The sequence below is a fragment of the Gouania willdenowi genome, chromosome 17 (genome assembly GCF_900634775.1).
Source record: "Gouania willdenowi chromosome 17, fGouWil2.1, whole genome shotgun sequence".
In the NCBI taxonomy this organism is placed as follows: Eukaryota; Metazoa; Chordata; class Actinopteri; order Blenniiformes; family Gobiesocidae; genus Gouania; species Gouania willdenowi.
Genome location: NC_041060.1, coordinates 22,374,030 through 22,388,245, shown reverse-complemented (window position 1 = coordinate 22,388,245; position 14,216 = coordinate 22,374,030). Strand labels below are relative to the sequence as shown.

Genomic DNA, 14,216 nt, shown 5'->3' with positions numbered 1-14,216 from the left:
CGGACCTCTGCGTCTGCCTCAGTGAATAAACATAGCAGATCGGATCATAATGGGCCTTCACTTCTTTATTAGTGCTTTCACACTACAACTCTGGCTCTCATATTTGGCCCTAACGATGATCCATTATTACAGTTTTCTCAAATGTTTTCCCATTCACTGTGCTTGTTTTATGTTTTCAGATTGAAGTTTAGGTGAAGGAGCAGGAGTAGAGTTTCTGATAACAGGACACCCACTAGATGGATACCATTGGACCACAATAACAACAGAGGAATTACACTTCTGGGCCTATTTTCCAAATCTCCATAGTTACCGACAAAACCCTTGGAAAACATCCAGAGCGGTCACTTTGGAAAGACCTCTCTCCTCTCTTTGTCCAACCCTTTCCTTTGTCTGCTTCTGAATGTGAGCATTCGCACAGAGGGGCAAGCCCACAGGGATGAATGGGAGAATATTTTCCCAGAATTTCACTCTAGGATTTCCACTTTCCAAGTGTCTACTGGATGATATAATCTTGTAGTTATTCATATCGACTTGTCAGTCAGCATAACGTCCAGTGTCACTTTCAGATGTTTCCTCCAGCATCGGCCACGCTGAGTGACAGCTGCTGATGACACTGGCTCCTCATGAAGGGACACAAGTGTGTAAAAACCCAGCACACACAGTCTGAGTGACGGTAATTTTCTGATGATTATTATTACCACAGGAGATCGGAGTATGAATTACACCCAAAAATGAACTGGATGTGTTGTTAAAACCATTCCCATATACAAAGAACTGAGCACAGTGTGAACATCATCCCAGTCTGACTGTATTTTCATACCAGTCTCCCAGTTTTTTTCTCTCTTATTATTTTTAAATGGTTATTATGTTTTAGTGGATGATCACATTACATAGTTGCAAATATGGGCTTGATGACCCATAGAAAGTTTTTGTTTTTAATTTTTACTATTCATTATTTGCTATCTGTGTTGTAAAAAAAAAAAGTTTAGGTTTTTTACAATTTGTTTTACCTTTACCTATATCTTTTTATTTCTTTTGTTTTAAAAGTTTTTTGTTTTGCACTTTATTGTAATTTTGTTACAAAACTTTTCTTTAAAGATTTTTACAGTCAGGACCCTTAAGGTTATTTAAATAGATTTTTATTTACATATAGACATACATATGAGGCACAGCTGTCTTCATTGTTATATACATCTATGAATGTTCTGAAGCTCCAAAAAGATTTGTTGACGATTTTTTTTAGCTAAGGTTACAACACTTCAGGAGCTTCTTTTAGAAACAAAATGAACAGCCAGAAATGGCACATCGGGTCCATACATGGCTGAACGTGTCAGAACTGCTGCTACAGAATAGGGCAGTACTGTCCACATCTGACACGGAGAGCATTTAGTGTGTCTCGTGACCGTACTGTGCTCTCTTCCCCACTGGATGTCCTTCTAACCTGAGAGACAGCTGAATGCTCCCCCTCAGGATGAACCTTCCTGTCTGATATCCTAAACTCCACTGAGGCAAACGAAGACATGCTGCCGTTTTTGTTAGCCCAGGTTTTGGAGGTGTCCACAATAGGAGACACCTTGAAGTTTCTTCCATTAACACCCCTAGAGTGCTTTTTCCCACTTTTGACACTGCAATCATCCAGAAACGGGTCAGAGTCACTTCCGTGTGGCATATTGAAGTAGGTGCACTTTGGAGTCTGAGGCCTTGCCATCTCCTCAAGCTCAGACGAAGAGAGGGCTACGAGCGGGCTGTGCTGTGTTTTCAAGTAGGATGGAGAATCCTCGCCATTGTTTTCCTGACTGGCGTCGGTGGAGATGCTATCCAAGTTAGCGTACATACTTAGAGAGGCAGGAGGTGATTTTCGGATCAGGTGGTTCTCCTTTAGCAGCCATCGGCCCTGGTCAATCAAAACGCCGTCAGCAGACTCTTTCCCTGGTGTTTTAGAGGTGCTGGCTGCACTGTGAAGGGACATAACCTCCTTCAAGGTCTTATTTACAGAGTCCTTCGAAGACAAACTTCCTGCATTTCCAAGGTCTAACACTCTGGAGGTTACCTGCTCCATCTTGTGTGGTGAATCTGCCAGAAACGAAGGTTCTTCTCCACTCTCTGAAATAATATCCTCAGATTCTTGACTTTTGCATCCCCTGCTTTCTGAAGTCTCAGGCCTGTAATCAGATAAATCTGATGTGTAGGGACTCGGGAGGCATTTCGACCCATATAAACTATCTTGTCTGTTTTTTAAGTGCGCTGTCTTCTGAATCCGCAGCATGCGCTCAGTGTCAGGCTCTAATCTAAGATTCCCCTGAGAGTCATAGGTGAACAAAAGGGAGGAAGACCGAAGAGCGTGGTTAACAAAGTCTAGTAGTTCCTGGGATATTTCCACTGGATGAACTGTGTTTCCTTCTCCCTCATCTGACTGTTCCTCATTAACCACTTCAATCCCATTAACCTTCTCATCCTCACACTGATCCTCAAATGAAAACGATTTACTTTCTACTTTGGTTTCTTCACAGTTTCTGATGCTCTGCTGCAGGGACGGTTCTTCATTACTGTCAGAAAGACTATCTTTCTCTGAAAATGATTTACTTTCTACATGAGCTTCCTCACAGTTTCTGATGACCTGCTGCAATGACTGTTCTTCATTGTCAACAGAAGGACTATCTACATCTTCCTCTGCCTCATTTAATTGTGACTCTTCCTCGTTTAGCTCTTTTTCATTGTTTTCCTTCTCATCTACCTCTAGAGGTTGCTCCGCGGTCATGTTCCCTTCAATCTCTGATTCATCAGCAGCTTCCTTATCATCTGTTGATTCTTCCTTTGCTTCTGTTGTACCTTTACAAAAAGAGTCATCACTACTTTCTTCCTCCCCGTCTTCATGTTCTTCATCTTGTTTTTTCTCCACAGGTTTGTTATCTTCTTCACTAACAGCATTATCTTCTTCCTCAACCTTTTCCAACTCGTCTACCTCGATAACTTCTTCATCTACCTTTTCTTCTTTCTCATCAACCTCTTGAATTTCTTCTTCCTCTTCTTGCTTCTCAGGAACATGTGTTTCCCTATCACTTTCTTCATTATCTTCCTCTTTGACATCTTTAGCAACAGATAGGTGTGCTTGGACTTCCACTACATTGTCGGTGTTTTCAATCACATTTACTTCCTCCTCTTCTTCTTCCTCGTCATCTTTTTCCTCCTGTAAGTTGTTCTCTACATCCTTCTTTCCTTCACCCGACTCAGTAGCTGCCTCTTCCTCCTCCTCACTAAAATGATCTGACCCCACATCGTTCCCCTCAATTATCTCTTCCTCCTCTTCCATCTTATTTTCTTCCTCTGTATTCTCGGCCCCCTCTCGCTCATCTGTGTCTTCAACAATACTTGCACCTGTTGTTTCCTCCTCTTCTTCACCAACCTCCTCTTCACCTTCACTTAGCTCTTCCTCCACTTTCTCAGCAGATTCTCTATCAGTTTCACTCTCATCTTGCTGCTCTTCTTCATGGCTCATTAAGTCTTCCTCTGTTCCACCATCTGCCTCTGCCCTGCCTTCAATCTCATTAGTATCTGAATAGACCTCTTGAACTTTCTCCTCTTCTTCTGCTTCTTTTTCTTTGATTGGTTCTTCTTCCTCTGTCTGTGCATCACATGCATCTAGTTCTTGGTTATATGCACTTATCATGTGGTTCATTTTTATGGGATCACCATCAGATGTTCTCCTGTTAACACCTTCATCTATGCTGTCGTGGTCCTCAGATAGTGTAGTTTCACTTTTGCTCTCTTTGAGAAATTGCTCGACATCTTCCTCTGAGTCAGACATGTTCTTCTCAGTCTCTATAAAGGTGCTTTCCTCCACTGGGTAAAAACTCTTGGTCTGTTGAATTGTTGCAACAATCTCGGCTCTGAGTTCAGGTGTCATATTCAGCTCCTCCATCAGCTCATTGATGCCTAACTGCTGATCTTCAAAGGCATCACCAACTTCGGAAATGACATCCAGAGCAAACTCAGTTTCTGAAAACCGTGGGGAAAGAGGTTCACTTTCAAGCCTTTCCCTAAGTGTCACAAAATCCTTCCAGCGCTCCCTGAACTGTGATGAGGCTCTGCCTCGCAGATCTGTCAGGCTTGCTCTTTGCTCTTCTTCATCGTCTATGGTGGAAATCTTCTGTAGGGACTCCATCATTAGCTTGGCCTCTGAGGTTGTTTTGGACGGCGAACCATCTCCTTCTCCAAAGCTGTCTCTCAGAGTCATTACTGACAGGAATGAAAATAGAGCTTTGCAGGATGAGCCAAAAACTGAGGCAACTTGTGTTGGGAAATCAGGAAGACTGTTGGATTTTTCCAGGTTGGACGTTGTGTCAGCGGCAGATGCTCTTCTGATGAATTGTATTGATGAACAGAGTTGCTTGAGAACAGGTTGGATCTTTAATTTGGGGCTTAAAATGTTGGATGAGGTGGATTCATAGTTTTCTGGCCCAATGGCCTCAACTGATTGGTGGGACCTCAACCTGTTCTCGTGATGAACTGGGTCAACCCTGAAGGTAGGCATTGAAACACATAACCCTCGTGTTTTCCACTCATTGTTCTGCAGAGATGTAGACATCTCTGCGTGGCTGAGAGGAACTGATAGACAGGAAGTCGATTTTTTCACAGCATTGCCAAATGATAAATGGTTTTCATCCAAATTAGTTTGGTGTCCATTTTTCTCATCTGATTCTGTGTCACCACCAATCTGAAAGACCACTTTAGTACGGGATTCAGTTTCGTCATCCCCCTCTGTGTATGGCACTGGGTCTGGGTTGGCCTGTTCTAACCAGTTTTCAACATACTGGTGTACTTCGTCTGGCGAGGGATTGTCCAGCGGATTGAGCAAAGGCATGGAAACACTGTCGGCCAGCTCTAAGGGCTTTCTGAGTGTTGGTGTTGTGGTTTCTGTCAGGAATTTAGGCTTCATCGTCTTCTTTTTCCCTAAAGTGTTTGCTTTATTTGTCTGTAAAAATTCTGTCATGTTCTTCTTCATTTGTGGCCTTGCAGATGGAGTATTTACATTGTAGCCGTTTTCACGAGCAGGTGCTTTGTTTAGGTTTTGCCTCTCCGATGGGGTCCTCTTCATGGGTTCAGAGCGGAACGATAATGTTGATTCTTTTGGCAGCTTTTTGTCTTGAATAGATTTCTTTGACTGAATTTGTTCAACTTTTTTCTCTTCTTTGCTCCTTTTGGTGCTTTCTGATGAATTGTAGCCATTTTTTCTAGCAATTGCATCACTGCCAAGCTTTCCAAATGATGAAACCTTGATGTTTTTTGAAGAGTTGGCTTTGTTTTCTCGTTGTTTCATGTCTGTGCTGCTTGTAGAAGTAGAACTTTTCTGATTTCTGGCAGACCTTGTCGTCTTTCTCTTTGTTCTTCTTGGGTTGTTGTCTTTTTTCAATGACTCCTGAGGCAGTGACTGTGATGACATATTGTTTGTTTTCTCGCATGTCAGAGGTGTTGGCTCTGATGACAGTGATAACATCTCCTCTTTCTGTCTTTGCTGTGAGCCAGCAGTGGGTGGCTGCCAGCTGCAATCTATGTCACAGTCATTTCTGGATGATGGCGCTGAGTCGGAGGCATGTTGTCTTGTTGGAGCAGTAGCAGAGCCGTCTAAAGGAACACTGTCAACACTGTAGTCCTCATTTGCAAAGTAGTTGTCATAGCAGCCCAGGCTCTCATAAATATGCATCACTGTCTCTGTAACCTCCATCCCATTATTCTGTATCTGAAGGACTTCGGCTACCCCTGACGACCTGATGGAGGACTTGGAATGTTTGTCTCTTGTTCCTGCTGATGCTGTTTTCCGAGGTATTGGGATTGGTTTGCTGCTACCACTGCTGCTGCTGTGCTGAACAACGCAGTATCCTTCCATTGTCTCGCCATCAGCCGTTGTCTCCATGTAAGAATAATGCCCAAGGGTGTTCTCTTGAATGCCGGATTTGCTAACCATCTTCATGCTCTCCACAGACACCTTCTTATTAATGTGTCGAGGCCCTGGTGTGGAGCTCCGTTTTAAACTGTTCTTTGTGTTTTCCGAAGCTCCTGATGAGTATCCATTGAAGCCAACCTCCTTTCTACCTCCACCTAAACAATTATCCTCTTTTGCTTCAGCATCACTAACACTGCAAGAGGCTTTGCCAACAACATTGTTCACGTCTGGTGAATTGTGCTCTGACTCAGAATAAGAGGCGCAGTTCCTTTTATTGCTGGTGGAGGAGCGGCTGAGCGTGGTTGTCCAGTGAAGCACCTCCTCTTCTTTGATAGTCAGATGAACTTTCATCTCCACGGTCATGCTGCCATCTTGATTTATGCGAAAGGATTTTTCTATGTCGTCATCCTGAGGTATAATGCAAGCACAATGACCAGTGTCTATCCTCTCTGTGTTATAAGCCTCCATTGATGCGTGATGATTGGAAAGCTGGTGGTTCTTTTTGGGTTGATTTTGGTGATTGCCTCCAGCTAGGCTACCATTCTGGGACTTGTTTATCTGGTTGATGATATATCGCTCTGACGACAAGGAGAAGTTTCTTGAATCTCTGCCATTCAAGAGGACTTTGTTCTTCGCTTTGGTCAGAAAAAAAGATAGGGGACAGAAACAGAAATAAATCAGTTAGTATAATTGTGACATAGCAGTCAGAGTAAGATTTTGTTAGTTGTCTAAATACAGACATGTTTCAATCCACAAGGTTACTCTACTATATATATGTACACAATCGCTTCATGTATGTGATTTTTTGCAGTAATCCAGCATAGAAGAGATTCTTTCAGGAAAAGTACTGGTTATTTATTTTAGAATGTGATTTTTTTAGTTTCAAAAACTTAAACAACCACTGATTCTCTACATAGACATTATGGCACAGCAGCTAAAGAAATTATTTTTGTTCTTACAAACTCTGGATTGAATCATCAAGGGCTCCACAGGATTCTCTCCGTATGGAGCTGGTGCAATCTGGCCAAGGCCGGAAAAAGTGTAGCTTCCTAATCTGAATGGCTCGCTGCCTGCTGCCACAAGAACTCCAGAACACAAGATTAGGGCAGCAAGACCGTCGACCTGAAAGGACAGAGGAGATCAACACGTGACAGTGTCAAAGTCAAACAGGTTGGTACGAAAGATGTAAACATGTTCAAAGGTTGCTTTTAATGATACTCCAAAAACACACAAAATGACTTCAAAAAGACACAAAATGCAAAAAATACACTAACCACAAAAGAACACTAAAAACCACAAAAGAACACCAAAAACCACAAAAGAACACCAAAAACAACAAAAATACACAAAATTACTTCAAAAACACAAACGAACAAGAAAAACACACAAAACCTTTTTTTTTGGTTCCTGCTTAGATGCTCAGATTGGTCATTATAATTCTCACTGCTGACACGAATTCAAGTGTGAATGATCATGGTGCCGTGATCAGAATCACCAATCCAGATAACTAGTGTTGTGGTGGTCAAGACCGGTCTTGGTCTCGAGACCAAATTTTAAAGGTCTTGGTCTTGTCTCGGACTTTGAAGCATTTTGACTCGGTCTTGTCTTGGACTCGGGCTGCCCGGACTCGAGATTTTCCGTCAAGACCGTTTGAGACCAGCACTAATTCCTGCTATTTTTAAACTTTTTTATAATGTGATAATAACACGGAGAAGAACGGGATAAAACAATCCTTTATTCATTATTTAATCCACCCCGTATAATGACCACAACCTTCCTTAATGTGACTGAGTGACGTGTGTGACACACTCATACGTGTGTGGCTACGGTGTCAGTTACATGTATGTATATAATATGTTCCCCACAATATAAACAGGTTCACAATATAATTATTTTTTATAGTTTCTGTTTCCACTGTATCCAGAATAATAATATTTCTCAACAAGAACTATTGATTGATTTGTCACATGACTTTTCCAGGGTTTGAGTTTGTTTTATTTAGTTTCACATCCACCTGTAGCTCTATGTTTTTTACACTGCTGACAACTTGTTTGTAGTTCAGAAAGTTTCACTTTTACAGTTACAGCTGGAAACCTTTGTTAATTGAATATCCTAGTTACATTACAGTAACCAAATTAAACTATATCAACTAAGTGAATTAATAAAAAATAACCTGTGTAAAGGATTTTTCAAACTAAAAAAATATCTTGTGAAATCTGTGACCTGTTGACCTGCACAACTCAAAGAATCAGAATCAAGAATCATTATTTCTTGGCAGAAATGCTTTTAAACACTTGCTGTACATTCAGCTGACATAAAATCTTGTTTTCAAATATGTAGAATAATTGTGAATTTATCAGTAGCAGTAGTAGTTTTAATATTTTAGTTAACTTTTTGCAGGCACCTTTTTTGTCCGTCAAATGTATTTAAAATAAACTAAAATTAAAGAGAGAATGTTATTTAACTGTTGAACCTTGCCATAATTTTATTTATTTATAGATTTTTTTTAAATTGAAAGAAAGATGTTTATGGTCTTTTTCTTGGTCTTGGTCTCGGTCTCGGCTTGTCTCGGTTTTGGTCTTGACTCGGTCTCGGCTCCCGAAAGTCTTGGTCTTGTCTTGGTCTCGGTGCATTCTGGTCTCGGGCAAGTCTTGGTCTCAGATAGTGTGGTCTTGAACACAACACTACAGATAACTACGAATATCTGACAAAAAAGAACAAATGGCGATTGGCATAAGTATGGCTCTATAATCAGGTCAATAAAACTACTGGACAATTGTATGTTATTTACTAACATGCCGCAAGTCGTGCATACTGTAATATGAATGGTACTTTTATCAATCAATCAATCTCAATCAATCAATCAATCTTTATTTGTATAGCGCCAAATCATAACCAATGGTATCTCAAGGCACTTTACAGTAGAGCAGTCTTGAGGATGGACTCTTCATTTTATGGATACACACATATGCATATATACGTATATACACATACATATGTATCCCACACCCAACATGAATTCATCATGGCGGCAAGGAAAACCTTCTGTTAAGCAGCACTTTTATGAAATGATAAGAAAGTGTTCCTGTTTATTTACATAGCGAGAGGAAGCTAGTTTCTGGGCATGGTTAGCCTCAAATAAGATGGCGACCTCTTCGGCCCATTCAGAGCAAAGGATGATTATTGAACCTGTACAATCTCCATTTCTATATTTGTGGTTGAAGGCATGTTAATATTAGGTAGATTGATAGAGGAAGTTCTTATCATATTATTCTTTTGTATTCTTTCAGGGAATTTGGTGCATGGGCTCTTAACTTGCAAGCAGTCACAAAATCTGGGGTTACCTAAAGTCCCTACTGACTTGCTGCTACTTACACGTCTTCCATCTGTAGAGTAGAGCTTCAGCACTGGGAACTGCAGGATCTGAGATAAGTAATCCAGTAAAGCATCAAACGTTGGTGCCGTCCGTCGCTGTAGCACAATGGTCCGTCTAAGGGTGGGATCTTTGTTCTTGATGACCAAAAGTCTCTTTGGAGTCCGTACTGCTACCCTTTCTGTAATCTTTGTTGACCTGGTTTCATTTATAGGACCAAACTGCCTCAGCCTTATAGCTTGACGTTTTCGGCGCGCCCCCCTGAGTGGCCGGGTGGTGTTCCAAGGAACCTGACGCCGGTTCACCTCTTCTAGGTTAAGAGGCTTCACTCGTTTCTGGTCAGAGCACACGTAAGATCCTCCATCATGCAGGTCATCTAGAGCCTTGACGAGGTGCGTCCCCCGGGGTGTGGTGATGGTCCGCACACCGAACGGCAGAGGCACTTTCTTCGACAGAGCATCCAATAAAGCGTCAAAGGTCTTGAAGGTGCGGGCATTGACGACCAAGCGATGTCCACTGAATGTGTAGTCCCCGCTTTTATAGAAGCAGAGCCTTTTAGAGGCGGACGGGTCGGGGGCGGGCTGTGTGAACTGGGACGGTATTGTCCGCCCGCTGTCCGAGGATGGTCCCTTGGCTGGGCGTTCCTGAACAGATGTGCTACTCATCTCAAAACAGCCTGAGAGGAAATAGTAGATTGATTTAGTGCAGTGGTTCGTAAACATTTTGCTCAGAATTATGCAAAAAAAAAACATGTGATAACACATTTTAAAGAATCTCATTTTGTAGATAAGTGGAATGAAACAGTATTTAGTATCTCCTGAATAGATTTGTTTATATAGTTTTTTTTTTTATTATTTATGGTCACCTCCCTCCTGATGTGGGACCAAGACTGACTTGTATTTTGAGTTCATGTTCTAATCAAGATCATTTCTATCATCATTTTGTGTGTTCTTGTGTCATTTTGCTGATAATATTTAGCAAGATTATACTTTTTAACTAAAAATAAACATAATAAACCCCTATATTTTTAATACTTTCATTTGTTAATTTCTCTCTCTCTCTCTCTCTCTCTCTCTCTCTTTCTATCTAAGTATCTCTCAAGTACCCCCTGTAGTGCCATTGCGTACTCCTAGGGGTACACGTACACCCATTTGAGAAACACTAATTTAGTGAATGCAACATTCTGTCAGCAATCCATACTTTTAGAGCTGCTAGATTTTGCCTAATTTAGTAACACTACAAAAGATCAAGGACAAAATAACAATAAATGGTTTTTTTTTTAATTTAGTGTACACTGTACATCAGGGAAATGTCTTTTGCAAAGTGAAATGCCATCATATCCGTAACCCTTTTTTCTTCTTTTTGTTTGGGACCTAAAAATGAATTTGCTAGTGTTAGCTACTTCAAGCTACTGGTTTTCCTTCTCCTGTTTTCCATATTAACACACTGCTCACACTACAGTGTTCTAGTTTAAGTGCTGCCCATTTTAACTTATTATCGACTTCTGTTAACATTACTTTTTTTTTCTACAGTAACGACAGAGGGTGAGTGGCATGCAGTCATTTTGACTAATTAGAACGACATCTTAGATATCAATAGTTTTGACTTCAAAACTGAATTTTAGATAACTGTATTTAGAATGACACTCACTGTTTTTTACTATTTTTACTTACGCTACTAAATGTAGCAGTAACCCGTATGATGTCATCAGCTTTTTTAGCAATTCAAGATGGTGGCCCACAGACTCCTTATCTGTAAATGAAGCTCATCTTTTAAGGACAATAAAATGAATGGTGCGCACAGTAATAGGGAATTTTCTTGAGCACAGATCTTTTAATAAATATATTTAGTAGCTTTTGGGCCAAACTTGTAAAAACACAAATGGGAAAAGTGACATCATTTCACCTCATCAAAATGACTTTGTAGAGATTTGCCATCTTAATTCTTGATTGGCACATTTGGGTATCATATGTTAAAATGACACATTAGTGTGTTTGTTGACTGTTCTTGTGCAATTTAGAGGTACTGCATATAAATGGCACACATATGAAGTAAATACTTGATCGATTTATAAATATTAGATCCGAACATAGGATAGACCTCCTGGACATGGAAATCGACTAATACATAGATAAAAGCATTGATAGATTAGTCCTATCAGATGATCAGGAGTAGTGAGTCGCTGATTGTCTATATCTACCAAATATAACTTTTTTTAAAGGCATTACTACAAAATGTTAAAAATCAATGCATTCGTTACAGGTTTAAAAAATGCATCTGTTTTTGAAAGTGTGCAAGACTTCATGCCACAAACCATTCTTCGGCTTTCGATTGACGACACATTAACATGGTTATTATTTGTGGGTTTAACTCTATCACAAAACAATCATAGTGTAAAACAAATGCTGACTACCTGAGGAACCTATTGCCTAATTTCATGTGAATAAAGAGTTCTCATTCACTATGTTTTATTCTATTTCCTGAAACAAGTTCAAATGTGGCTAAGTTATTTGTCCAGAAGTTGGAGAATCTCTGATGTGAAATTTTCATTTTGGCTGAAAATATGGTCTAAATTAAAACAGCAGGCTCCACGGGAGGCGAAAACAACTAAAATAATCTAACTTGTTTAACATTTAAACAAATAATCTGAGGATAGTTTAATGAGATCAACAGCTCTGACTAATATAAATGGAAGACAAGTTATTTTAGTCGATTCACCTTTTTTTTCGGAAGGGGTTAACACTTAGGAAATTGGTTTAAAGGAAAACACTCCATCTAGATTTACATTCATACTTTCAAATGTGTTATTAGACAAAGGAAAACAGACTTTTAAAGGTGCAGGGGAACTGATTGAAGTCAATATTCTAAAAACAGTTGAGGAGACGAGTCATGGACTTGTTGAAAATCTCACAAACAAACCGTCAACAGGCGTAGTAATCGAACAGGTTATCGATAATAACATCATGCATGCCGTGAAGAGATTAATGAATAATTGATATGATAAAAAGGCTTACCTGTGGGTCACATGATAGCACAGATATCATCAGAAAGTCTGCTTGTGCTGCTCCCGCCGAGCACCGCTCAAAGCCTCTCAGCAGCTATTTCAGGACATGCAACTTCACGGCCAATTTGCCTAATCTTTGTCCGCACACAATCAGCACGTCGAGATCAGTGAATAAAAAACAGAAAATGTGTTAAAAAGCAGTGGGCTTTACATTTAAGGGTCCTTTAGAGTCCCCCACAGGTGAACAAACTGTCCTTTCATAAGAATATCTCAGTGATGTTGAACTACTTTCTGCTTTAGGAGACAAAGTAAGCAAAGGAGAGACTAACACAGAGTTTGTGTGAGGGAGAAAAAGCTTGAAAAAGAAAGAAAGGGTCTGTGAACTTACAGGAAACGCTCAGATGAGCAATGATACAGATACTGCAAGTGCTGAGAAGTTGAACCACTGCTAATTTGAAGGCAGCCTGTGTAATCAGATTGCAGAGGTCTTGGCCTAATAGGGATTATAGGGTAAAGCACTTGCTGACAGCGTGAGGCGGGGTGAAGGTCTTAACAGCAAACTTTTACATTGCAGGGTTTAGTTGGAAAGCAAAAACAAATGTGTGTGAGTTTGAAATAAACTGCTGTTTTATGACTGCAACTAAACCGAGATCAAAGACGGAAGGTGTTGATGTTTTCATTCATCTGCTTAACAACACGTTTCAATAGGTGCAACATTTAGTTTTTTTAAAGAGGTTTTAAACATAGACAGTTAACAGAAATGCATCTTCTTTTAACGTTGTTCTAAATTTACTTTAATCAAAAATGTTAAATTAGATTTTCCTTCCCTTTGTTTAAAATGCGATATAATACCCAAAATAAGGCTTTTAATTTTTACTCAAAATAAAATCTCTAACACTTTTAACCGTACTTTACGGTTTGTTAGCAGATGCCCAGAATTCCACTTAATGTATCATTCCTAATGAGATTAATGGATCTATATATGTTTTAAATGTATTACCCCAGCTTTCTGAGCAATAGGCCAGGTGAAGCAATATAAGAGATCTATTTAATATACTTTTTGTTCTATGTAGAACAATAGTGCCAATAATTTTATTTTTTTTTATTTATTTTTTTTTATATATGTTCTATGTGCGGCTTCCAGCAAAGCTCATGATCTATGGTGATAGGTCGGCAAAGGCTATATTCAACATATTTACCAAAATACAAGTAATGGTGTAGAATGTGTGTGTCAGTTTAAGTATTTTGTTCATTTTTGTTTTCTGCATTAACATAATTTACCTTTAATTACACAAAGTTCATAAAATCCAAGGAGAAAAAAGTTAGTGTTTAAATTTGAAAACTAAAAAAAATAAAACTGGAAATTGAATTTGCTTCTGTTTAATGGTTTTATTGATTCAGACATAAAAGCACTACACTGATGTGAATACCAGAAAACTAGTCCATTATGTATTAGTTAGCTTAGCATGTAGCAGCACTGGCTGTGCAGGGCCAAAGGGTGATGGAGCTTATTTGACCCATAGATAAATACCATTATTGGCTGATAAGATCATGCATCCATACTGAAACTATGTGACAACGCTGGAAACAGCAGACAGCGCCAACTCTTAGTTACCCCCCACTGAGCGAGAGCCGCTAATACTTTCCAACACATGGAGGCTCTTCCTTTGGGTGGGGCTGAAGGTCCTTAGGCAGGTGAAAAATTTGACATCTGGTTTTGTTTTTTTGGATGGATTATCACATTCTTTTGTTTTTATTTTAAAATGTTTACCAAACCTACTCTGGTAAACTCCTTCAAGTTCTCGTAGGTTAGTCAATTTAGACTTCACAACTTCGAAGAGGAAGCTCGGCATGTTTGGGGCCATTATTGTGGCAGAACTATTCGCAAATGTATATTT

At 39.8% G+C, this 14,216-nt stretch overlaps 1 protein-coding gene across 1 annotated transcript; it reads right to left on the bottom strand.

Annotated features, from left to right (window-relative positions):
- Window positions 1–1,342: 1,342 nt before the first annotated feature.
- Window positions 1,343–9,979, bottom strand: LOC114479650 (oxygen-regulated protein 1). Its single transcript, XM_028473427.1, has 3 exons — window positions 9,317–9,979; window positions 6,901–7,063; window positions 1,343–6,576 (listed from the first exon to the last, which is right to left on the bottom strand). Exons 1-3 carry the CDS (start codon window positions 9,977–9,979, stop codon window positions 1,343–1,345), a joined length of 6,060 nt encoding a protein of 2,019 aa, XP_028329228.1.
- Window positions 9,980–14,216: the final 4,237 nt, after the last annotated feature.